The 27,622-nt window shown below is 35.6% G+C and overlaps 1 protein-coding gene across 1 annotated transcript; it reads right to left on the reverse strand.

Annotated features, from left to right (window-relative positions):
- Positions 1 to 335: 335 nt before the first annotated feature.
- Positions 336 to 19,725, reverse strand: LOC104413370 (transmembrane anterior posterior transformation protein 1-like; the record flags this gene model as incomplete). Its single annotated transcript, XM_010024342.1, has 4 exons — positions 19,609 to 19,725; positions 17,307 to 17,440; positions 5,086 to 5,716; positions 336 to 377 (listed from the first exon to the last, which is right to left on the reverse strand). Coding segments are annotated over exons 1-4 (924 nt in total), but the record flags the coding sequence as incomplete, so codon positions are not given.
- Between the last annotated feature and the right edge of the window lie 7,897 nt (positions 19,726 to 27,622).

The raw sequence follows: 27,622 nt of genomic DNA on the forward strand, positions 1-27,622 counted from the left end.
TTCCAAATATAATTGTGGCTTTTCAGATTATATATAATGGGAATTAATTTCCTATTCACTTCTAGACATGGATAAACATACATTTGCATAAGCAGTGCAGGGTCAGAGACAAGTGGTCAATCTGAGGGAAAAGATGGGTAGAAGCTAGTTATACCCAGTTTTCTGTTGTGAGATAGAGTAGTCCATAGATACTATTAAAATGAATGTAACTATTGAGCTAGTGAAAAAAAAAGTACCTGGAAATGCTTCTAAGTTCAATTCTATAATTCTGGCCACAGAGACATTTAACCAATATTTTATTTTTTATATCTTATTTGTGGTTTGTTTTGGTTGGTTGGTTTTTGTTTGTTTTTTTTTTTCTGGGGGGTTTTTGGTTTTGTTGGGTTTTTTTTGTTTGTTTGTTTGGTTGGTTTTGGTTTTGTTTTTGGTTTTTTCCCCAAGAACATTAGCCTATCATTTCTTCTGAAAAAAGAAAAGCATTAAATCTTCATTTAATGTTAACAGTATAATCTCTGTGCTATGATTTAAATTAGTATTAACACTTTTACCTAGAGGCTAGTTTCTGGAAAACGATGTCACACACACCTAATGCATTCTGATAAAATACCACGAATATATCGATATATCTAGTACCACTGCTTGATGAAGTAAATACTTTTTTTATACTAGACTCTGTAAGCTAACTTGCTTTTTTGTCAATACCATTTCATACTAAAAGAAACAACTTTAAAGTAAGGAATAAAGCTGACCTAACTTTTATGCAAGAAAATCTATCATAAGGATTTATGCTGCTGATATGTTTCAATCAACTCAGGAGTTAGCAGTTTATAATCTTTTGATCTACTGAAACCAGTCTGGCACAGATCAAAACAACAAAACAAGAACTGCAGGGTACAGTATTCCTTGTAGGGATTAATATAATAAAGAAGATACATCATAGAGCTTTATTAAATATTGTAATAAAATCTTTGGAAAGGTGAAAGACAATTCCCAAGGGTAGCACTATCTGCTATACAAAAAAGCAAAACAAAACAAATACCCATTTATGTTTCAAGCTCAAAATTTTGGATTTAAAAAAGGAAAAAATGTTAAGATCTGGAGTTTCATAAACAGGTACCTTGAGAATCACATTTAGTTTATAAGCTGTGCTATAATAAAACCTATTATTAATTCTTCAGTTATTTATAATAATGAGGATCTACAGCTCCATTTCTGAGGGTACATGCGCATTGTTTCCAAATGGTGTGCATCTATGCTGTTCACAGACTCTCTTAATCAGACTGACTGCATGCTGCTACTTGAAATACCCCATATATTGTCTGTGCTCAAATTAAAACAATTCCTATTTTGGGGGGGTGGTTTTGTTCTAAGTGTTTGGAATGAGGGACAGTCATGGTGCTTGCCCGAAAACAGGGAAATACATTGTGTCATAAAGGATATTCGAGCCATGAAGAAGGTTTCAACACTGCTTCAGCACTGAGTAATCTGGAAGGAGCCAAACCAGTTGCAGTCTTACTCATACTGCTTTATAGGTGCCATCACTGGAGTGAACTATTACCCAAAACTGTTGAGCAACTTCCAAAAGCAGTCCAAAGGCAATTATTATGCAGCCAAGGCACTAGGATCTGGGAATGAACAAGAACAGTTTAGATATATCTCAAAGACAACCTTACATTGGGTAATTCCTGCCAGTGCCAGAGGGAATGGTTGGGAAGTAGTGTCTGCATCCATATTAGAATGTTAAACAGTTCTATAGAATGTTATTGGGGAGAATGACATGTCTACTCTAGCAGCTCCACCAGAGCAAGTGGCAGCACACAGTATCTTTCCAACAGGCTTATTGAAAACTTCCTGAAGTCCATACATAGAAAGCTTCTACTGTATTTGTTTTGGGTTACATGTATATGTAATTTCCTAGTAGATGTTTGGTTTGGGGATTTTTTTGTTTTCTTTTGTTTGGTGTTTCATTTGGGTTTTTTTTTTTTTTTTGGTTTGGTTTTTTTTTTGCTGTTGTTTTTGGTTTGGGTTCCCCCCCCCCCTTTGATTAATAAAGAATCATCTTGTTCTACAAGACAGATAAGAGTACAAGATAGATGAGTTATTCATAGTTTGGAGAGTTCATGTGGTTAAGACGCTGTGATCATGGACAAAAATAGATAACATTTTGAATGTCATTTACTTCTACTTAAAGTAGAATGGAATTGTTCTCTCTTGATGACCTTCTCTCTGATCGTTACAAAAAGAATCTAGACATTTAGCTTATCTCCAGGGGTAGATCTCCATCTACCTATATTCTACTTCCTAGGCGAAATCAGTGTTATTCCCTGAATTTTAATCTAAGCCTAAATAAGTCTGGGCCTTTGTTCAATGCAATTAACTGTAAGCATTTAAATGAGATACAAAATACAGGCATCTTTTCATTCTGTGTTTTCTCTACATTAGAAAATAGAAAGCAATAGAATCCTCTTAAGATCTTTTCACTGAGCACAGAGGACACCTAAGAGTGACAAGGTTCCCAATTTAATTACTACCTTGAATATCTAAAATTTGCTAGCATGAATTCAAGTGATATAAAGACTTACTGGGGATTTCAGAAGAGCTTATTTGCAACTCAATTGCTTAAGTCCTTTAAAAATAAACCTTATGTGTCTTTGGATGGGATTTATCTGGTCAAATGAAGATAGATATTCTCTAGTCACACTAGAATTAGTTACCCTTTTCACTTTAGAGACACTTTCACAATGAAATAGATACTATTGTGAAGCAAATGTCCAGCATAAACTAGATTTAAAATGTTCATAAAATATATTTATTTCCTAAAAATACAGTCAAGGAAACTACTTTCAGCATACTTACCTAGATTTATTCAGATATACCCCAGCCTTATGTCCAGGTTTTTTTCAATGACTTTTCAGTGACCAAAAGATCTTGATCAGAAAAATAGTTCTTTAGCAAAGGTAGCCATGAGACAAAGAACTTCAGATAATAATCTCTGCCAATGTAATGTTACATATTTCACTCAGGTTGTTCTTAGAAGCTGTCCCCTCAAATTGAGTATTGTTTTTAATGAGGGTTTTTAACTCCTACAATCACCACATTTGCTGAGGCCTATAACCAGCTGACTCTGCCTTTATTTAAGGCAGTAATTAAGATTTTTATTTTATAGTTCAAAATAATAAGACTTTAAAATAAGATCTTAGATGTTATTCTGATAACAAGCTATCAATCATAGCTACTAAAAATGATCAATAAAAATTATGTAAGGAATAAATTCCCTGAACTTGATACATAATCATTATAACTATTTGTATACAGTATAATTTTCAGCAATAGTCTATTATCCCTGAAGGGAAAATAAGCCTAGGTCTTTTTAAGATATTGGTATTCACTACATCAAGTATTTCTACAATAATCTGACCATTCAAAATGTAGCTAATAGATTAAGTATTATCTAAGATAATAACATAAATCTCATTTAGGATAACGAATTTGTTATAAACCAGAAAAGAATAAATTACAGCCAGATTCTTCACAAAAGATGGTTGTAATTTATCCTGAGTAGCAATCTAGAAAACATTTTTTTTCTCCACAATTAGTCTGTTTTTAATAAGGCAACTAATATTACAACACAGGTATCAACTCAGCAGTCTCTCCCAGATGCACATTAAAATATACCTTTATTTCTGTTTAATTACACTTAGTATCACCATCTGTACAAGAAACAATTCACCTCTGGAAGTAACTACACCTACAGATACAGACTTTGTACTGGAAGACACAGTAACATTTGGCATTTTGAGGCACAAACTCCCAGGTTTCTGGACGCTCTGGATTTTATCCAAGTTTACATTATATTCAGTGAAAATAAAAGATTTCATGATTTTAAGTGCCTAAAATGCAGTAGCTTTTGTTTTCCTTCAGAAGTAAAGCTTTCTAAGGTATCTTAATGAACTTGGGACAGCCTGAAAGTAAGGATTTGTCCTGTTCCGACACAGTCCTGTCTGTTGTGAACACAGATTTGGGTATCTCCTCCTTTTGATTGTGTTGACTGCATTCACCACATCTATCCACCTAAGACCTAAACAATTACAAACTGTTTCAGTTAGCTTGAATTAGCACAGAATAAAAAGGGTAGCATCAATGATAACATCAGACAAAAATATTTTTAGATTATATGAAGAGAGAAAGTTTATTTTTTTCTGCCATCAGATAGTATTTATATTTGATATACAATTTGAGAATCACAATATTATATTTATAATTACATTTTGACTTCTCATAAGAATGTGAAGTGAAATACTGATTTTTGGATACTATATACTAACAGGTCTCATCCAAAAGCTGTATAAGAAAATGAAGGGTTCAGCCTGGATAAAGAGAGAAATGAGAGAAAGGAACTAATTAGGACAGCATGTTCTAATGGAGGAAGGAGGTACATTTCTCATCCTTCAAAGTAGATTTGATCACGGAATGTAAAGAACCACCTGTCTTTTACTATGATTCTATAATGCAGTTCTCAGCTAGGTGGAACTAAATATGGTTTATCTTATTTCTGTGGACACAATGAGTATTCTGGCACTTTCTAGTGAAACTTTCTGCTAAAATATGGAAGTAATAGAGAAGGTGTCCCCTACGAAAAGGTGGACCAGAATAATACCTATTACAGACAGGTGATGCATTGGATGGAGAAGTTCCTTCTGTTGATCAGTAACGAGTAAATCCCTAAAATATACATTACATAGTTTGGAGGCCCAAAACATCACCATTTTCACTCTATAGACCTTCTCCTATTGCACTTTCTACAGGCTAATATAGATTGAGCTTTTGCTTGTTTATAATGCTCTACTATTCAGAGTAGCTGTAGTGCCCTAGTCCCCTTTGCCCTCAATTTCTTGTTCAAAGATTTGTAAGGTGAACTCTGAGAAGTTTCTGAAAGTACATCATTCCAGGCAGAGATTATAGAGCTGAACTGAATCCTGAACTAAGGACTTTATAATTCACTTTCAATTCATATTAAACTACTTTTCTTTCAGACACACCTTCAAGAACAACAACAACAAAAAAAAAAAAAAAAAAACAAACCAAACCCAAAAGAGGAATAAAACCCATCCTTCTGGAAACCGAATCACTATAATCTGTATATGCATTTTTCTGTCGACTGCTAACAAGGCCAAATGCAAGGCTGGCTCTGTATTCACTGTAGACATCAGCTGTGATGTCATTGAACTCTGTTATAAAGGCATGTTTCACAATATCCACTGCAATTTCTGAAGCAATCACCATGCAAACATCTGGGAATAACACCCAAAGATGATCTGGATTCCATGAGAACTGTTCCATATTTCTTAGACACACAATTAACAGCAGCACATAATTGGTGAACCTCTCCTTTATTTCACTATTTGACATCTGAAAAAGGTTGTTCTTCTCAAACTTCTTGAAAACACTTCCTTTTATTTCAACGAAATTATTGGACATCATGATGGTAAGCAGTGATTTATTGTGGGAGTTGAAGGCCACATTAAGGGTTGTTGCTTGAACCATTATAAGAATAGCATGCAGGAAGACATACAGCACTGCCGTGAAGACGTGAGGAATCACACCCATGTGAGCTCTTTTTCTTTCCTTAGGTTCTGTAGCTGTCCAATAAAGAGCATCAAAAAAATCTTGTTCAAATGAAGAAAATAGATGATTAGACACCTCCAGTATGTTATTTCTATTGAGTAATACTAACAACTTACACATCAACTGAACAAAATCTTCACATATCTCAGAAAGACTCCACTTTGTCTGACATGATTTGTGAAAACCACTCTCTTTAAATCTAGCTAGTTAAACTGAATTATTTTTGAGAAGGATGATAATAGGAAAACAGTCTTCTAATGAACACAGTACTCACACTATGACTATAAGATCACTACTGGTGAGTGACCCGACTCATGTTTACCATGTGCATCCTTCATCTCCTTCTACTGTAAGCTTCAACCATTTTACTAAAGATTATTGCTGCTCTTCTTAAAGGTACACAGGGCAGTGGGTACATATCTTTAAGATGTGTTGTTGATAATATCCATGACGAAAGCCAAGTGAACAAGCATCTGAAGACAAATTCCAAGACAAATGAAAAGCATCTGAAAATTACCTGGGCTCATCAGGTCTAAGCAAATGACAAAATGGAAATAAAAGGTACTTCCAAAGAGCACATACACAGTTTTCAGTCAATTATTCCTATCCATACATAAATAATCTGGTTCATTCCAAGGATGGAAAATTTTTAAAAAATTCAAAAATCTGAAGATGTACATTGCCTGATCCTTACTTAGCAGACATTCGTTAAATTATTCTGAAGTATTTGTTATCCAGCAGTCATAGTTGCATTTTCTTTTCTGGAGAGTGATAGCACTGTTCTTGCTTCTGTGGTGCAGTTCCCACTCTCTGCCTTGCTACATCTCATCAATGACGAAACATTGAGAGTGCTCTTTTTTCTTTTTTTTTTTTTTTTTTTTTAATAAGAGTTATACAATACTTGTCTAGAAAGTGAACTTCTCTTAAACAAGTATTTTTTCCTAAAGTGCATAACCAGTTCAGGTAAATTCTACAGTGTAGGGCCAATTCCTAACAAAGATTCTGGTATCGTTCCAGTTGATATAATTGAGAGTGGCACACACATATAATTCAGTATGGCAGAAATTTCCTTACCTTTTAAATCTGCAGTCAGGAGAGCAAAAATTTTGATGCCTGGTGATATGTTCAGACAAGCACATTCATTAAAAAATATTTGCTGTCATTTGTATTTGTTGCTGTGGAATGCTTATTTAACTTGATTCCATGGTAGTTCGTTCTTCTTCAGAGGCTAACTTCATACATCACAATTTATATAAATGTTACATTTTTGTAACACATGTACTAAATGATGCTTTTCAAATTACAGTAATACATTGTATCCACCAACATGCATTATTTCTTGTGAATAAAATGGAAATTAGAATAAAGAAAATTGCATGACTGATTGCTTTGCTTTCTGAAGCTCATTATATGAACTAATGTACATATGAAAATATCCCATTTAAGTTATTCTGAGATATTTTTGTTATGCATCTAAATCAGATCCAACGTTTTGGACATCAGTAAATGCAAAGTATCAGCCATAAATCAAAACTTAATTTATCTTCAGATCCCAAAAGGCATGAAAGAAATTATTAGGCAGAGAAAAGATTTACAGACATACTCATTATTCACAGTGCATATTCTTCTTCCATAGGTTAACATTTGCTGTGTAAGGGAAGACTAGTGGCTTTAATTTAAAATCATATTTCGCTCAAACTCTAATGAAGACAATCTTTCTGCTTCTGTTCCTTTCAATGTTTTCTAAATCAGTACAATATTTTTTCATAGTCAATTACTATAAAAGAATAAAAAAGCTTTAAGATACAGAAACTGACACTAGTGGGCACTCTTAATCCATGGTACTTCTGAACTCAATTATTCAGCAAAAAATAGATGTAAGAAGTCCTCGTAGTGCAAAGATATAAATTAATATCACAGTAAAAAAATCACTGTGGGCAAATATTGAATAGTGGTATTTTTTAAGTCTTAAACCCCAGGAAGCTGAGCAGATGAGACGGTAGTTTGTCCACCACTTTCTTCATAATGGTTCATTATACAAATGTCAATGTGAATATTTTTCACACCTGTTTTAGATGCTATTTGTTTATCAGCATGAGAGGAACACTAAAATGTTGAAAGGATGGAGCAACTGGATAACTTTTGAGACACCAAATGAATGAGAGAAAAGGCATTATTGTCATTTATGTCAGAACTCTTCCTTCTGCTTGCTTACATACTTTCTGGAGTAGGATGTAGGATGGTTTGTGGCTTTGTGGAACACAAGATTGATATTTGAGCCTGGTAGTGGTGCCCTCTCCATCCCTAATTGTTTTTAAAGCTTTTACAAGTGTCCATCAGTCAGTTCTCTGTAATCGTAACATTGCTCTTTGTCATTTTCAGGATGCTATGTGTTTCAGAAAGACACTTCTGAATGTAATAGGCATAGTAAATAGGATCATATTTACTTCATGTGCACCATTCCAGAGGCCCAAGAAGTGCAGGGCTGTACTGTTAAGCAGTAATGCAAATATCTGTAGTTATTTATTGCATTCATCTAATACAGATGGATGGTTGATAAGACCCAAAGGTAAATGTGAGGAGTAAATGGGATGTGTATGACATTAGCATATAGTCAGAAGAGGAGTTCTAATAGTATTAAGAGGAGAAAATATCTATATTCTTTTTCATAAAGGGTAGCTGATGGAGTCTTTATATAATGTTAGGTAGAAATTTAGTCCAGACTGAGTTCTTCATATTTCCTGAATACTTTTGATTACAAGAGTGCATTGAGGTCCACCTTTTACATTGAGCTCACTGTTGGCTGGAGACTGACAAATTATTCAGGGAAAATGTAGTCAAATCCTAACTCAGCAGCCTGCTGTCAACAGGATGAGTTTATGCCAGGGTATATGACATCTGAGAGAAGTACTAGTAATGACAAACCAGTCAGCATCTGTTGAAAATATTCATCTACAAAACTGCAAATGCCAAATAAGAACAAATTACCTGTGCAAAATAAAAGTCAAGGAAAATAGTAGGTCCCTAGATCACACTGATGGAAAAGATTTGAAAGATGGTCTCTTTTTGTAAGGAGGAGAGTAGACGGTGGGACTCTTACGTGACATGAGCTGAGCTAAGAGTGACTCTGTGTTTCAGAAAAAGGATATCCTCTTCCCCAAGGCTCGTACTTCGGTCTTCTCTGTCCTTCTCCTTGCCTGACCACATACAGTATTGTTTCAGTGTTGTAGCTTGGCAGAAAGCTAATCCAAGTGAAATGGAGGATAGTTTTCTGATGGGCTAGATTAAAAAATGTTCTCCTGTTTACTAGACTTTACAAAATTACTAAGGCTTTTGTTATATAAAATGCCAGTCTTCGAAATGTCCTCAAGGTAAATCACTACTGGGTATGTATTGTGACTCCCCCAATCAGAAGCATAACTTTTGAAATTCTTAACCAATAATTATGATATGCTTATATTAAAAAAGTTGAAGACAGAATAACCCCACTGACATTTTTATGGTAGTAGACCTTGCTGTAATTACTGGCATCACACCATAAAATAGTGACAATTGTGAGCCACTGAGCACCCATCTGAAGAGTTTGAATGCTTTAAGGTCTCTGGGGAGACCTTACAGAAGCCTTCCAGTTCCGTAAGGGGGCCTACAAGAAATCTGGAAAGGGACTTTTTACAAAATCACGTAGTGGCAGGACAAGGGGGAATGGGTTTAAAATGAACGAGGGTAGATTTAGCTATTAGGAAAAAGTCTTTCACTGTGAAGGTAGTAAGGCACTGGAGCAGGTTGTGCAGAGAAGTTATGGCTGCCCCATACCTGGAAGTGTTGAAGGCCAGGTTGGACAGGGCTTTGAGAAACCTGGTTTGGTAAAAGGTGTCCCTGCCGACAGCCAGGAGGGTTGGAACTAGATGATCTAAGGTGCCTTCCAACCCAAGCTATTCTATGAGATAGAAATCCCAAGACAGTGAAGTGTTGCGTCATGGTCTCGCTTCGTTACTGTGCTGCAGAAGTTCCTGACGCTATTGGAATGGCTGCCTTAGAGACTGCTTGTAGATTTGGGAGAGGAATCTAGTTTCTAACTTGACATATATTGAAATTCAGCTTCGATCTGCCATCTTGGTTAGACTTCAGCCCCTGAGACTGTATCTTTAACAAATTATTTTACTTCTACTGTCTAACTGTTAGGATAAGTATCAGATTTCTTTCTTTCATTGGGTTCCCCATTACAAGAGGGATAAGAAGGGCCACTGGGATGATTAAGGTTCTGGAACATTTCACAGATGATGAAAGGTGGAGAGAGCTGGGACTGTTTAGCCTGGAGAAGAGAAGGCTTAAGGGGATGTCATCAAAGCATATAAATATCTTCTGGAAGGGTATAAAAAGGACAGAGCCAGAGTCTTTTCAGTGGTGTTCAGTGACAGGACCAGAGGCAATAGGCACAAACTGAAACACAGGATACTCTCTCTGAACATCAGGAAACAATTTTTTACTGTGAGGCAGACCAAGCACTGATGCAGGTTACTCGGGGAGGTTGTGGATTTTCCATTCTCAGAGTTATTCAAAAGCTGTTGGAACATGGCCTTGGGCAACCAGCTGTACATGACCCTACTTAAGCAAAGGAGTTGGACACAGTGCAACCTCCAAAAGTCCCTTCCAACTTCAACAATACTTGATTTTTGTGATTCTGTGATTCTCAGAATTATTAAACTACATGTGTATAAGCAGAGGTGCAGTATCTTAATTCATGTGTTTTGCAAAAGGAATGATGAAAGCCTCTGGTGATATATGGGGGACATATATCACAGGGGAGACTTTGAATGAAGGCTAACATAGTAACAGAACATGTGGGCATAGTGGCATAAATGTTAGAATTAATGTTGTTATTGCTGGAGACAAGGCTAATCCCATTGTGTATTTTCAACTTTTTATTTTTTTTAAATGTTACACTAGAAAATTAGTTTTGTAGGGGCATTTGTTTGCTTTCTTGTAACTCGAACATCGTCTTGATTAACTGATCAAAAGTACCACAATAAAAATAAGTATTTTCTGTTCTGTTTTATACCAAGGGAATTTGGACTGGTATAAAATAGATTGCATTATGCAAATGAACTGCTGTGCAAATAATCCTGCCTAATTAAATTTGTAACTATAAACTGTAATTGTTTAAACAAATACATCTACCCTATTTTTATTGAGTGGTGAATATAAAATAACAGTGATGATAAAAATGCACATCTAACAAATACTTGAAAAATTTATAAGTTGATGCACTGTACCAGGGTTTTTTTTTTTCAGCTAATATTTTCATAGAGTATAAATTTTTTTTACAGTTATGAAAGGCCTTGCTGAAGTCTTATTTTTGTTACATTCTTTGGGGTAAGGCAATTGTTTATATTTAAATTAGATAGGCAAATAAACAGTTAAATCTCTGCGAAGACCTATTGATTTCTTTTATGGTATCACCTAAAGTAATGGAACCTTATTAAATAAATATTAAAATATTATTCTGTATAGTGGAAGAAAGCTAGAATTGATGCAATCTGCATTGTTCTAATAAGAAACTCATTTTGTTGTAACCTGAAGTTCCAATTTCTTCCATAGTAAGTAAGTAGACAAGCAAATAACACATTAAGATATTCCCATGTTGACTTTTACTATTGTAGTCTTCTTATAGGCTGCTTCTTCATTTACCTTCTGAGATGTTTCTTAGTGACATGGCATCCTGCAGGGCTGACTGCTGAGATTGGCTGTGGAGAAATCCACATCAAACTAAAAACCAGCCATCTGAATTCCCTTTTTCTTGCTAACAATAGAAGATGAGGGTTTGTACCAAGCTACGTCCCAACACAGCTGGGACCTCTGAATCATTATGGTTACAGTAGACTAGACATACTTATACTGAGCATTAAATGAGTCTAAGTTAAATGCTGTTGTCTGCCTTTCCTGCTACAGGTTTTTAGAATAGCTTGAAGGAGCTTCCAGAAAGCTCTACAAGAAGTCAGGAGATATTAGCTTGCTTTCTATTGATTCAGGTTTGACAGTATTCCAAACCACGAAAGAATGGTATTTATTTGGTTATTAAAATGATCTGCCTGCTGCAATCTGTGCCAGTAGCTCCAATTGCTTTTAACAATGACTTGAATTTTCAGAGAAATTTTTCCTGAGAGAAACAAGGCCTTTGCATTGTAAATACTACCCTGTCTATTAGAAGTTCTTCAGTGCCACTTGTACTGGTGCTGTATAATTAAGTTATGAACCCACTGTAAGTGGCCAAGAAAAAGTAACAAATAACTGTATGACATATAATCAATATTTAAATCCACAGAAAACAAATATTTTTACACTTTAATTTGTCATGTTATTTCGTGATTATTATTTTTTAAAATCAGTATCAGTAGAAAGGAATGTTATTCAGCATTTAAGTTCCTTTTGTTTCACTTGCTGATGGATGTATCAGAATATCCTTAATCTATATTAGTGTCTAGTATGGCTTTCTAAGTCTATATTCTTTTGGAATACAACTCATTTAGCACTTGCATTGTATCCTGAAAGTCTCAGCCCACTTTGCAGTCATATGTTCCTCAGTTTTATCTGGGTTTTCCTTCTTTGTTTTGTAATACACCTTGGTGGTTTGTAAAGTTATTGATAAGTATACCTGTTTCTCTTTTACATCGTTGGCTTCAGTCAATATAAAATACACAGTTCAATAAACTCTGTTGAATTTGAACAAAAAAAATGGACTAAAATGATTTGTGAACATTTATTATGGCAAAGAAGCAAAGCCATTTTATAAGATTTTATATATCTGCTGAAAATTAGGTAAAACATTATGTAAGGAAGGTACGTAATGAGCATTAGAGTTGTAACAAAAAAAAAATCTCTACTGAGATCAGCTGCTTCTGTTAGCATAAATACAAGCAGGCTTTACAAATTAGCTTATTTTTCAGGCACCATGCATTTTCATTTTGGCTATCTGGCCAAGTAGTTTCATTACCTAAAATAATATATTTGGCTGGTTTTGTTGTGTTTCGGGTTTTTTTATTTGGTTGTTTTTTTGGGGGTTTGTTTTTGGTTTTATTTTTTTTAAATAAAGCTTTGTAATACATTTATGAATTGTTAATTTCATATGCAGTAATCAAGAAGACCCAGCTACAAAAATAAATTCAGAGAATTCTGAGTGTAAATCTTGGTCCCATTAAACATAAACTAAATTTTATCCTTTTGATTTTTAAATTTTAATTTGTATTTAAAAGTCACAATGTTCTGGGTGCTCATCCCTGGAAATGTTGAAGGCCAGGCTGGATGGGGCTTTGAGCAACCTGGTCTAGCAGAAGATGTCCCTGACTACATTAGGGGGCTTGGACCTAGATGACCTTTAAGGTACCTTCCAACCCTAACCATTCTATGATTCTGACTCCCAGGCCTGCAGGTGGTGTCCCAGGTGAGGATGGTCAGGGAAATCTAGGCCTGTTAGTGTATTAACTTACGTCATTACAGCCATCCATTGTAGAGGGCAAAGAGGTTGGCTTTGTTAAATATTGTGACACCTCTGTACAGCTGACTATAACAATTAAAAATTAAAGCAGTCAGAAACTAACAGAGGGAATGAACTTTATATCCAAGGTAGTATTTGATGCCTCACAAAAAGGGCATGCACTGCAGATTTTGTACAAAGTTACGTTGCAGCTCTAACGATGCAGCCAATAACACTAAATTTTGGTGCTGAATTGCTTTGTTCTATTTTAAATGCTTTGTGGTTTTTCTCTCTGTTGCAAACAACTTCAACTACTACTCCTCCTCTTTATATTTGCTACAATGATGAGCAAGACAAAAATAAATTGACAAGAATTTGGAAAGGTTATAGTGGAAGGAGGTTTGCAAATAAAATTATCTCAATTTGGATTTTTCTTAAGGTTCTGGTCCCTAACTCTGAGACACCCAATTGTAACATTGCTTGATTTTAAATTGTTTAGGTTTGGGGTTTTTTTTTCTTTATTTTAAAATTGTTTATGCCTTTATCATGTGTTCATTTTGCTGCAGGAAAATTTAAATTAAAAAAAACCAAAAATATCCTAATGCAGAACCAGAGCCAGGACATAACATTTATGCAATAGTAATTCTTCAAATAATTGTGTCATAATTTAAGCCCAGCTGGCAACTCAGAACCACGCAGCCGCTTGCTCACTCCCCTCTTTCTTCTTCCTCCCGCTCCCGGAGGGATGGTGAGGAGAATCAAAAGAATGTAACTCCCATGGGCTGAGATAATAGCAGTCCAGTAACTAAGGTATAATACAGACCATTACTGCTACCACCAGTAATAATAATGATACAGGAAATAACAAGGGGAGAGAATATAACTGCTCACCACCTGCCAGCTGACACCCAGCCCAACCCAAGCAGCAATCTGGGCCTTCCGGGTAACTCCCCATTTATATACTGGGCACGACATGCTGTGGTATGGAATACCCCTTTGGCTAGTTTGGGTCAAGTGTCCTGTCTCTGCTTCCTCCTGGCTTCCCCTCCTCCCTGGCAGAGCATGAGACTGAGAAAGTCCTTGATTAGAGTAAACATTACTTAGTAAGAACTAAAAACACTGGTGTTATCAGCACTGTTCCCACACTAAAGTTGAAAAGTCAGCACTGCACCAGCTACTAAGAAAGACAAAAATGACTGCTGTAGCTGAAACCAGGACAAATTGTCAAAATGATCTTTCTTTAAGTTTACTGTTTAGCATAGAAGTCAGGTGGAAGAAGGTTCTATGCATAGCAATTATACAGTTATGAAAACTGGTTTAGTCTGACTGCATTCTTTTTTGGAAGTTCCCATAAAAAAAGACAGAGTGGGATTGAGCTGCCAGAGCATTTGAGCAGACAGCAGTTCAGTGACAAATGGAAATACTCCATTTTCAGCAAGCTTCTGTACCAGCCAGTGCTAGCTGGACATGCTTTTTCCAATACACAAGGCCATAAACATCTGAACATTTTTGCTGCTGAAGGACTTTGTAACAATTGCCTGAATATTCTTACACTGAGCACTTCTATACAGAAACATATTAAAAGTAATCCTCCTTAAAAAAAATAAAAAATAAAAAAATCAAGCTATCAGTAGTCTTTCAGAATTGGTAAATATGAACATTTAAAAATCATTTCATGATTTCACTGAAAGGTGACTGTATGAGACAGGGGTGGCCTCTGAGATTGTTTCTGCAGCAACTACTCAGTGCTCAATAAAGAAGAGGAATTACTGATAAAACTCCCTCTTCCTAATAACATACACACACATTGTTCTTGCCGAGTTCCAGAATTAAGGGCCTTCCACAAGTCTCTTGACTAGCTGCCTTTGGCTGGTAAATGCATTTAACTAAAGGTGATAATGAGAATGCTGCAAAGAAGGGTGCAAAGGATGTTTTCTATCATGTGTTCCTTAGTCAGCACCTATCATTCATGCTACTAATTAAAAGAACTTTTTTTAAAGTGTTCTCTTGAAACTAGAGGCAAAGGTTTATTTTTGTCTTGGGATTTTTGTTCAGCTTTTCTGTTAAATATGTAGGAAAGATGAAGTTAATCTGATGCGTGCTATTACTAAATGTTGAAATGTTTACGTATGACTTGTATGTGACTAAGAGCCACATGTAGAGCAGGACAGTGCAGAAATGAAACTAATTTGTGGAAATTAGTTCAAATGGTGCCTACACATTTGAGATCTCTATACTTGAGGGTGGCAAGAGTGCAGGCTAAGATCTGAAGATGCACACACATTATGATATTCATAAATACAGAGTCTAATTTGACAGGAAATAAAAAAACATGAACATGACCCTACAAGTGTGCTTATTCTTATTACAGGGCATAAAAGTAGTTGCTGGTAAACCAGGATTTGTAAAGAAGAATCATACCTTTAGTCAGCCCTTTGTTAATGCAGCAACTCTCAACTTTGTCAGATAGGAGTAACATCTCCAGGAATTCTTCTGACAAAGGTTCTGGCAGATGATCCAATTACAGTTTAAAGGGACTTACAGCAAAGGTGACTGAGTAGAGATAGAATTATCTTCAAATGTTAGGAAAAAAGGGGGAGAGGGAGAAGTGTAGAAGAGAGCACAAGGGGGTGTGTCTCTTTCATATTAATAAAGTAAGGATTACATCTGCCTGTAAGTTCTGTATAGAGTGGAGTCAAGGTCCTGGTGCTGCGTATGGACCTGCTTGCTTGCCATCGTTTCTTCTTTTCCTCTCTCTCCCTCCTTTTTTCTATGTGCAAACTCCATATTTACATGAAATAAAAAAATCTTACACTGATTTTCATGGAATATTGTCAGAATTACATGTGTTAGCAAGAAAAGGGGCTCTTAAAAGCTCCTGCAAAGAATAGTAGATTACTGTTAAACCTGGGCTGAATATAAGTAATAGCATATAGCTGCTTCTGGGATTCAAAATAAGGTTCTAGAGAGCCAGTAACTTTGAAATCCTTCCCAGAGCTGGATCATCAAGAGCCACAAGCTCTTCCCATCATCTTCTAGGGACTGACAGTTTTCTACAGAAAGAGGCTATAGTATTGTGCCTGGGAAATGCATGATCATGTGTTCTCATTCCAGGTCCATCATAGGTATTGCCATTCCTGAGCTAGCACAGAGTGTACTATTCATAAAGAAGCATTTGAGACTGACCACTGATCAAGCCCATCTACTCTTCTCTATTGCTAACAGCTGCTGCCTAAGAGCCACGCTTACTGATTAACCTTTGCAGCTTTAACTTCTGCATCAGTCAGCATGGCTGTGAGTCAGTAGATTGTAAGGGTGAGAGCTGGGAGTGATGAGCTTCATCTTTACCTTTTCTTTCAGCTTGGTAAAGCAGTGTTTACAGTTAAAAAAGAGAAATATGAAATGAATGCATGATTTATCAACAGTGCTAGGGTTGTCAAAGATAATTTTGTTTTCTTTCTGTTTGTTGTTAGGCTTTGCCTTCAGTAACTTAACTCAATTGTAAGCTTCTATGTGTGAGTAAAATTTCTTACAGAAAATGTTTAACAATCTCAGAAAACAGTATAATGATGTTAGAAAAGTAATAAAATAACCACTGTATCTCTGTCATATCCACTCATTTCTGCAGCTCATGAACAGTGGCTGTAGTAGTCTAGCAGTTATTTTACTTATTTTCTTGAACCAGAATCTTATTGCTTGCACATTGGCATTTCAATTCACAGAAATAAATAGACAGTAACATATATTTAACAGAAGAGAACATTGTCACTTTCATGTTTTGCTGTGAAAGTAATTTTTTATAGGTTTAGGAATTCTTGAGAAAAAAAAGAAAAGAAAAGATAAGAAATACTGAACATTACTAATGCACACCACAGACACCTCATTCTTCTTCCTGCCATTTGTGCAACGGAGACTGCCTGACTTAATGAATTGATGACACCTCTTCTTATCTATGTAGAAATGCCTCTAATCTTGCAGTAATATGTATTACATCAGCTACAATCAACAGTTGAGGTCAGAGTTTCCTTCTTTCCACCCCCCACCCCCTACTCCCCGCCCTTTATTATTTTTTATTTAATATTTAGCCTAATGGTCTGTGAGAAACAAATTCTCTGAGAGTATTTTTTGAAGCCAAACACAGTTACTGGCCAGCATGGGCTCTGCTAGAAATAAATAGCCAATACTATTTACTGTGAGGTGCAAGACAAACCTTATAGACGGCCAATTGGGAATGACAACTTGTCGAATGCATTGAAGAATTTTGTCACGTTTTCTGGCTGTAGTTTCTAAACACCTCAGCATTTTTGTTTCTGGATATAGTGAAAACTTTAAAGTGCATATCAACTAAAAATGTAGAAAAGAGTTCACAGAGCATATTATAAAAAGGGAAATAAATAAGCATATATAAGAGAGGGTATTTATTTCAACAAGACCATAATATATGATGCCTAGTAACAACTGTCACTTTAATAGGCAGTATGGGGGAGAACTGACTCACCCTTTTCACATTAAATTAAGAAAGTAAAAATAAATAAAAATAATAATAATAATTTCAGGATCACAGGTAGAACACTTAAACACTGCTGCAAATTTTTTGGGAATAAAGTCTGCAGCAAATTTTGGGGAATAAAGTCTGCATAATGAAGACTGAGTTCTGACATAATCAGACTACTTAAGTAGGCATTTCAGAGTCTCACAGACTGACAGAGTTATTTGAAGGATGTGGGTAGCATTTCTACTTTCCACAGAAACTGTATTTTATCTTGAATCAAAATCACAGATTGGCATAAAGTCATCTAAACAAACATAATGCTGAGGGATTGTCCCGTCGCACCTGGCAGGATAAAACTGGTGTTAAGGGAAACAAGGATAGCAAAGTAGTACATAACATGTATTAAGGGATACCACGCACAGGAAATGTAGATGTACCTTGAAGCTGCAGAACAATGAAAAAAACAGCAAGGTATAAATGCATGTTAGAAAATATATCAAAAAAAAAGCTGGAAGTGCAGTGTGCTTCTACACGTGAGGTTTCATAATACTTTGGACTCTGCCAGTCCCTTATTTTATGACTGCAACTTGAAATCGATAAATAGATTTCTATACCATTGAGGAAATGTAACTTCCAGAGCTTTAGGAAAGTATTTTTGAACTGTTCTGGTGTAAAATCAAGACGAACTACTATTCAAACAGGGTTCCTTTTGACACGGTGTTTCTCTCCGTAGGAGCTGTGGCTTGCACATCAGAAAGACAGAAAGATCTTTTCAATTGCTCCTCAAAAGTAATTTTTTCTCAAGCATCAGAACAACCTGAAAAAGGAAAGAAGTGGACATGTTACTGATTCTTTAAAAAGGAATTTTAAGTGGGTTTTCCTCCCTGCAGTAGCTCATAGGTAGCAAATACACTGAAAGGAAAGTTCAAAAGAAGTCATACAGGTATTTTTGAGGGTCTTCTTTTCTGCTTGAAGAGCAGAAGCTATAGCTATTTACTTCCTATTATTAGATTGGACAAGTGTTCTTTTTTCCCCCACAGGCACTTAGTTACCTGGGAGGTTTTAGTAAAACTTTCCCCCATGGATTTGGGGTTTAATAATGGAAGCTGTCTGGGCTAAATTTTCTCATAGAACACCACTGTAAATTTTCACTAATTTTAGAATGTTCAATCCAGTAATTTCAATTCTACAATAATAATTCCTTTAAAATTGCCTCTGTTACTCTTTTGCATTCTATGAATTTGCACCTTAGCTGATATGCAAATTTTTTTTAATAGATTTTATCTTAATAATCTTAATTTCATACACTTTTTATTGATTCATTAGAAACTAGGAAATTTGACTAACCTTCAGAAGTAATTCTCTGTGTTGATCACTTTTTGAGATAAATAAGATAACACTTGTGAATGAGAGTATTACCTCCAGTATTAATGTTTAGTTCCATTTATCATCTAGTATAATTCTCTGAATGTCCAAGTAAAAGTTCTTGGTAGACAGTGGGAGAGCAGATACAGATTTTACAGAGACTGTGAGAGAGCTTAATTACTTTTGGTCCTGTCACTGGGATTCACTGGAGAGACCCTGGTTCTTTCCTCATTGCACCTGTCCTTCAGGCATTTAAGGGCATTGAGAAGATACTCCCTGACTCTTCTCTTCTCCAGGCTGAACAGACCCAGCTCTCTCAGCATCTCCTCAGAGGAGAGATGCTCCAGACCTATAGTCAACTTGGTGGTCCTTTGTTGGACTCTTTCAGTATGTCCATGTCTCCCTTGCACTGAGAAGCCCAGAACTGGACCCAGCACTCCAGATGTGCCCTCACCAGTGCTGAGTAGAGGGGAAGGATCTTGATCTGCTGGCAGCAATACTCTTAATGCAGCACCATTAGCTTTCTTTGCAGCAAGGGCACATTGCTGACTCATTTTCAAGTTGGTGTCCAGCAGGAGCCCCATCTTCTCTTCCAAAAAGATGCTTTCCAGATGGGTGGTCCCAGTTTGTACTGGTGCCTGAATTTGTTCCTTACCAGGTACAGGACTTTGTGCTTCACCTTGTTTAAATTCATGAGATTCCTGTCAGCCCATTTCTCCAGCTTGTTGAGGTTGCTCTGGGTGGCAGCACAAGCCTCTGGCATATTAACCATGTCTCCCAGTTTAGTGTCATCAGCAAACTTGCTGAGGGTGCACACTGCCCCATCATCCAGACCATAAATGAAGATGTTAAAATAGGATTGACCAAGTGTTGGCTCCTGGGGTACACTGCTAGTTACTGGCCTCCAACTCAACTTTGTGCCACTGATCACTACCCTCTGGTCCCAAGCTAGGTTTCCATGCTAGGTTTTGTGTATACTAGACTATCCAGTCTATTATAACAGCTATTTATGCAGGGAAAATTATACAAAACCTTCATGTTAATTCTGAACTTATGTCATGGAATGTATAACACACACCAGAGATAATATTGCTAAAAAACTTCATGAGATTCATCTGTTTTATTTTGCTACTATGCTGGCAGCATGTGTTTTCTATAAGTTTCCATGAGATTTGATGTGAATCTACGTATGTACGATTATTAATAATCTCTACGTTACCAAAGTGTATATAGATTAGAAAACGTTTGTGTATAATATTTAGTGAAAGTGGTGGGTGTGGTTTTTTTGGTTTTTTGTTGGTTTTTTTCCAGAACTATTCCTCAGTAGTACCACACATCCATCAAAGCCAATATGATTAAATGGGGTTCTTTTTGGAATTAAGCAGTGTGGCTCCTGCTTCACTTAAAGTTTGAGGCCCTGATATTAAAATTTGCTTCTGTGACACAGTAGGAATGTTAATTTCTGATGCTTCTGCTTTATGTTAACAAAGCATGAAATAAACAAAAAAATAAAATTATGATTCGTATCAATAATTAGCTAGATGTGCTGACATAGAGCAGATTTCGTTTACATCAGTCTCCCCAGGACAAAAATATTATATTTTTGTAAGATCCATTCTTCTCTTTTCCTGATATAATAATATGTATAATAATAATAGATCTGAATAATATGTAACCAGGAAACAAAGAAAAAAAATATTTTTTAATAATGCTTTTACAAAAATCAGTACTACATAAAATTAATTTACTGACATAGTTAGACATAATGACACAATAATTTACATGAAACGTGAAGACACATGCAAATATCCTTCTAGCATTCAATCCAACAGATATGCGTGTGTTTATTTGTACATATATTTATTAATTCACACTAAGAAACACTTGGTGACTTCATCTCAAATTGTTAGCCATAAATGTTCCTGTCCCTCTTTTTCCCCCTGAAAAACTTCTAATAATCAGAGTGAGATAAGAGAGTGGTTTTTTGCCAGATATTTCCACAAAAACCATCATCTCAATGGGTGGTAATATACAGATCTATGTAAGCTGTGGTTCTGATATATTGGCTTTTTTTTCTTTCTGTATAACATTGATCTAAAAATTTTGAGTCATCTGTTGATATGATAAATTTAAGGAGCAAAATGTAACCCCTAGGAGGTATTTACTGGCAAAATTTTTCATATTGTCATAATTTTGCTCTCTGTGGTATAATGCGTTGAAGAGGTTTCTCATTTCTCTGTTTGTTTTGCATTAAACAAGCTTGAGTTGCTCGGTGTTGGAATCTGATTGTTTAGGGGTTTCTTTCTGTTGGTTCCAGACAGTATTTTTTAAAGCTTTTTTTTCTTTTTTCTTTTTCTTTTTTTTTTTTAATTTGGAGACTAGTTAGATCTTTTCATACCAGTTTTACAGATATTCTGATAGTGAAAAAGAACTACATATCCTATGGAGTCTTTTTAGATGTAAGACTAAAACCACCTCTGACCAAATTAACTACCTAATCTCAGCACTGAAATGTTTAGTCATAGAATCCTAGAATTGTTTATGTTGGCAAAGACCTTTATGATCATCAAATCCAACCCTTAATCTAGAACTGTCAAGTCCACCACTAAACTGTATCTCCAAGTGCCGCATCTACACACCTTTTAAATACCTTCAGGGATGGTAATAAGTAGTTTATGGTTATGTTGAACACAGACTGCCTATATTAGGCAGCATGGCTCTAAATAAGTCATGCAATTTTATTTTATACTGGACCAGATAAAATCTAGGAATGTCAGAAATTCTCAGAAACACCCTTATCCAGATGAATGTTTGATGTCTCTTACCTTTTCTTACAGTCTTGGCTTTAAGTGGTACAGTTTGAAACACTGTTTTCACCCTGGTGCTTAGGGCACTCTTAGAATTTAGGACTTACAGTGATTATCTTTGGCAACCTGAGAAAAGTCTAGTACTCAAATGTCTAATTCCTCGGGAAACTGTTAGCTTATTATTAAGCAGTTTCACTATAGAATGAACCCTGAAGATGTTACGCAAAATTTCACCACATGGTAACTTTTCAGATCTAAGAATGGAGTGATTTGGAAATTCTTCAGCAATATCTAAATAATAAACTTTAGGAAGGATTTAAATAACTTCCTGATCATTCTACTAAAAAATGTGACCAAGAACATGCATATTTCAACTTACAGGTTAGTTACATCTAATTTTATCTCAAAAGTATGTAGAGTTCTTTATGCACTTACCCTTCAGTACCATCTGAAATGCGTATTTGATAAGATTATATTACGTGTTCGTGATATGATTATCACATATGAGTTTCAGATGGTACTGTGGAGTAATTTTTCTGGCTTGCTGCTTGAGATTTTGGTGGAATTTAAGCATCCTGGTTTCCTGGGTAGAATTTAGGTGGACTAAATGTTTCTTTGTTGTTTCTTTCCATGTCTAATTTGGAAGCTAATTGCCAAGAGCCACAATGTCCCATAGCATTTTATGAAATTACTAGATTAATAACTGTTTGTTGAATTAAAACGTGTTTTGAATGTAACAACATTTTTCTTTGGATTCTGTGATAATTTCTAGTAAAAACATCAGTCCCTGTGCCATTACTGTAGTGCAGCCAATATTTAAAAACAGAACAGCACTTATTAATTTAACTGTATTACTCATGTCAGAAAGTTTATATAATAAATCATGAACTTAAAATTGGTGAAACTTTTCATTAAAAAAATTGATAAAAACATCAAATTGAAAGTTCTTGTGCAGTATATCTATATGTAGAAATATAATGGCTTCTATGCACACCATTGTTTTGCCTACTCCATATGGCTTTTCTAGCATGACAACTGTTTGCTTAACCTTGTTTAAGAAGTACTTCTACAACTTTGGCTTAGCTAAGCCTCTGAGTAACTCAAGCACTAGCATTTAGGCTGCTATGCCTAAATATCAACTGAAAGAAACTCAGAAGTAGTAATCTTTCCTTTTCACTTTTGTGTACCCTGAGGATGAGGGACTAAAACAAAACCCTGACAAAATAGTCCCCAGAAACCACCACTAAGCCTCTTTATTTATGACCCTTTCATGTAGTATTCCTTGGCCAATAATGGAAAGTGAACACATAAGGCCATTTCATGTCTTAAATGTTTGGTCCTGGGGAAAGATGTGAAGAATGTCTCCATGGAGGTCGGACATTTAATATGCAACATTCTGCTGTACAAGGTGAAAACAGAGTCTATCTTTTACTAATTTATTCCTCATCCTTCTTCGTTTGAAGAAAGTGATACCTTCATGCTTTCCAGTCATGTTAAATCACTGACTTAGTCATCATGCTGGTAGAAAAGTGTTACTTTCCTTTCTCTTCACTGTTATTACTCATGTATGACTCAATACATTAGAGCATATATCCTTTGATATTGTTCATGAGACTCAGTCACAGTTCAGTTGAGGGGTTTTGTTATCTGCTCAAGCTATTTGTGTAGCCATAAATCAAATAGTTTATTACAGAAGCTGTATATATCATACTATTAATTTCTTCAGTATTTGTAAGAAGTCATGCACACTTCCACAGAGTTACTTTATTAAAGTGTGATTCAAATCAATTCAAATCCATCACTCAAATCTTGGCTTGAGTCAATAAAAAGCTAGTTAAACAACATGTTCTTATTGTTTGGGTAATGTTGCCTTATGCACATTTTCTGTTCAACTTCACTCTGAAACAAAGCAATAAGATTGTGGGGGTTTTCCCCTCTAATGAGAATTTGATTTCTGAATGTAGATGGTAGTGTTGTATTTTTCTCAAAAGCATTAGAGATTAGTCACATCTAGAGAGGATTCTCTCTCCTGAGATATATTTTATCATGTACCATGATAGATGAACCATAGGATAACCGTAACAGCATGCACTGATTCTCCTTTGACTGTTTTGTGCTCTTAACAATTCCACTACTAAGGTGACACGAAAGCTTTTAGCCAGCAAGTAAGTCTGACTATAAATCACTTTAGCAGGGTCTATGAACTTGTCATTCTTTTCAGGTTGCTCTTGGAGTTTTAGTTAATTTGATTAACAAATAAACTTTCTGGTACTTGACCCATTCAATGCTCTTGATCTATTATATTATAACCATGGTTCTTTCTACGTGTGGCTTTTGGTCTTTTGTTGCAGACCTAAGAAGGCTGTTACACAGATTTTTGAAGTGACCCATCATTTTTTCATCTGTGGACAATAATCTGAAATTGGACCTGAAGACCTAGCCAGTCACCTCTATTTCTTCTATACTATGATTTCATTAGTTCCTTGTGTATAACCACTAACTAGCAATTTTTCCAGGGGATATGAGGCCATAGAAGACTAGTCCAAAAACTTTCCAGAATGCAAATTTATTCAGGTGAGTTATTATTAAGTACAGTAATAGAATGTCTAGTAAAGATCTTTAGCTAAAATTATCACATTATAATTCAGTTTTAACTTATATAAGGCTGTGAAATTCAGAAAATGAGTGTATTTGGAACATAAGAAAACATATGAATCTGTATACTGTTGCTACTTCTCAAAGTCTACTTTAAGTTGTGTTGTCATAAACCAAACAAATATCTGGTGACAGTGAATATTTTGTACATTAAAAAAAAAAAAAAAAAAATAGCCAAGCTGGAACATGAAGAATTTGAATTTGGTGTAGCTGTTGTCTATATAGCTATCCATGTTATATATTGACTCTCCACCTAAATTCCCCCTTAAAAAGCCCCAAATATCCCAGCTATAAACATCTGCAAAAAATACAGTATAAGCAGAAATGATGCATAATACTGTCTGTTAGGCTAAATTATTGTCCAAAGTTTCTATTTATGCCCATGTGAAGTCACTGCCATGTAAGCATTTGCTGTCTTAAGCCACTGAAAAGCAGAGAAGTTCTGTATTATAAACAAATGTGAAGACATTGATAAGCAAAATAGATATGTGAGAGTAGTTCTGTGGCTGTTAATGCAAAAGTTGTATATAAGAATTCCACCTATAAAGAACATTTAGTTGATTGTTATATCAAGAAAAGGCGTCTTTAAAGTGGTACATAGATACTTGATCAAAAAACAAAATGGCTTTGAAGGACCTGTTCATAACAGGCATCTAAGACATCCTGATTTTACTGGGGTTTTTTTTAACCACTGCTGACACAGACAGGCTCTTCAGCTTATATGTTTTCTCTGTGAAAACAATTGTAAAGCTAAACAGACATTTAAGTTGTCTAAGAAAGTTGTAGACATATTTTGCCCTGATATTATTGGTAAATAAATAATAACAATTATTGATGCAATTTATCTCATCTAATCTTAAATGCCTCCAAAATGAATCATCTTATGCTAGTTTTATAAACAGTAAAAAACTAAATGTCAGCTTTGGGATAAGAAAAACTGAGCCAAATGGGTTATCCAGATACTTATGTTTTATCATCTATAACCTCCTTATAACGTCTAAAAAGTATGCACGACAAAGAATGAAAATGTGCATGCATGTAAAAAAGTCTGCAGTGGATGTTCCTATGCCCATTGTCTGACAAAAGCAGCCTGGAAATAAGAACCACCATGCCTGGATATTCACAGCCAATATAAAACATACTCACAGTAATATAAAAGAATAATACTAAGAGTTGTTTTAAGCAGCCACCACCTCCAGCAGCTCCAGGCCTTGGGATTCCTCCTGTCCGGCCACCAGAGCCCATGCTAGTGCCCAGGGACCCAGAGTCTCTGCCCAGGCTGAGAGACACAGCAGCCGCTGTCCCTTCTGCAGGTTCAACCAGCAGCCAAGCTGAGCACATCCCACAGAAATACACACTGAAGACACATAACAGTGCTGAGAGGTCAGAAAACCAGATGTTTTGACCAATACATTGACTTAAACCCTGGTTAATGTGACAAATTATCATAACAACCAAATTTCCTGAACAGATAGTGTCTAGGAGCTGGAAAAAGATAAATAGCATGGTCAAAATAATAAAGGGAGTTAAGTGCCAAACATTTATTTCTCAGAATGCTCATATTCACTTTATTGACCAGGCAGGTGCAGCTGGTCAAGGGCTTTAATAATTTTAAGCTCTCCTTTTTTATTTTTTTTTATTTTTTTTAAATGTAGAATTGAATTTTAGCCTGGATAGTCTTTTTCCTGATAGCTAAGAGAAAAAAAAAAGTCTCTAAATATTGCTCTTTTTCTTATGCCTGTTAGTGGTTGGTAACACAGATATATACATGCACAAAAAGAAAAAAAATTAGTAATCTGCAGTGTGTGTAGCAGACAGTTTAAAGGGGGTTGAGAGAAGAGTAGATTTTCTGTTTTTTTCCACTTTATGGAACATTTAGATAAAGAGTAAAGAGTTTAGCAATTGCTGGATTTGTGGCAGTAAAAGGTTGTATTGCAGTTAGGATTGCTCTGGGACCGAGAAGGAAGGATAGTGAAGTTAGCCAATGAAAGAAGATAGAGGTAATTGGATTTTTTAAAGGTAAAACAAAACTAAGAACACGAAAGTTTTTTCTCATGGTTGTAGATATTCTCTGGAAACCCTTCCAAGGAGCTTATAAAGATGAAATATCTAAATACAGCTAGCCTTTTGTGGTAATCTGTGAAAGATTGTGGTTATTCTCATAGGAAATTCTAGTATTTGTACTATGTTCAGTGTTTTTGTCATCTGCTGACAGATGACCCAATGTACCAGTGATTGCTCACATTTTTTTGTTTGCAATGTAAGGTTGCTCAAATTATTATTTGAAAATAAATGTAGTGTTTTTCCAGTGGGGAGCTGATCTGGAGGGAGAAAGGAAGGGTAGGGAGGATGAGATTCTTGTAATGAAGTTGTGGTCTTAACATTGAAAAGTTAAAGGTAAAATGTACCAGTTTGTCACAATTATGCTTCATATTGGCAGGTGTTCTGAACTTTCTGTTTGATAACTAGACATATAAATTTCAGTTCTTAAAGCTTTGCAGCCAATTTAAGGGCTCATTTATTTCCCTGACAGCAAGATATATATGTTGCCTGGCGTAGTGGATGTTTGAGGCCAAATCCACCACTTTGTTGCTTGTGTGTCTCATGGGAAGTAAATAGTAGCAATTTTTCAGCACAGGCATACCGGCACAAGGTGTTTAGCAAATAAATGAGCGTAAGATGACCTGTGGTGTCCTGAAATTACTAAAATTCATGAATAATAAAATGATCTATAGATTGTTAGCAGAGGGCTATAGCAAAGGCTAATTTGCAGTCACTGAAGCTTTACAGGGTAATTTGTAACTTTTGAAAATTTAATGACTTCATCAATTTTTACCTATTTTTTTTACCAATATAATTGTCTGAAGGCTACCTTCAGCAGAGATCTTCTGTCTAGATAAAATCACAATCATCTCTATCGTCACATTATGAGTTCTTGAGTACTTAACTGAAGTACTTAACAGACTTTATCTAAAGACCTTTTCTTTCTTTGTTTTCTTTTTTTCAGAAAGTTACGAGCGAAAATATGTCTTTATCCTTTGAAGATATACTTTTCATTTTGTTAAACCTTGTTAACATATGGGACTGATGACACCAAGCTGTGTGGCTCAGTTGATACGCTGGAGGGAAGAGATGCCATCCAGAGGGACCTTGTCAAGCTTCTGAGGTGGACCAATGCCTTATGAAGTTTAACCAAGCCAAGCGCAA

The sequence above is a fragment of the Nestor notabilis genome, unplaced genomic scaffold (assembly GCF_000696875.1).
Source record: "Nestor notabilis isolate BGI_N333 unplaced genomic scaffold, ASM69687v1 scaffold3161, whole genome shotgun sequence".
In the NCBI taxonomy this organism is placed as follows: Eukaryota; Metazoa; Chordata; class Aves; order Psittaciformes; family Psittacidae; genus Nestor; species Nestor notabilis.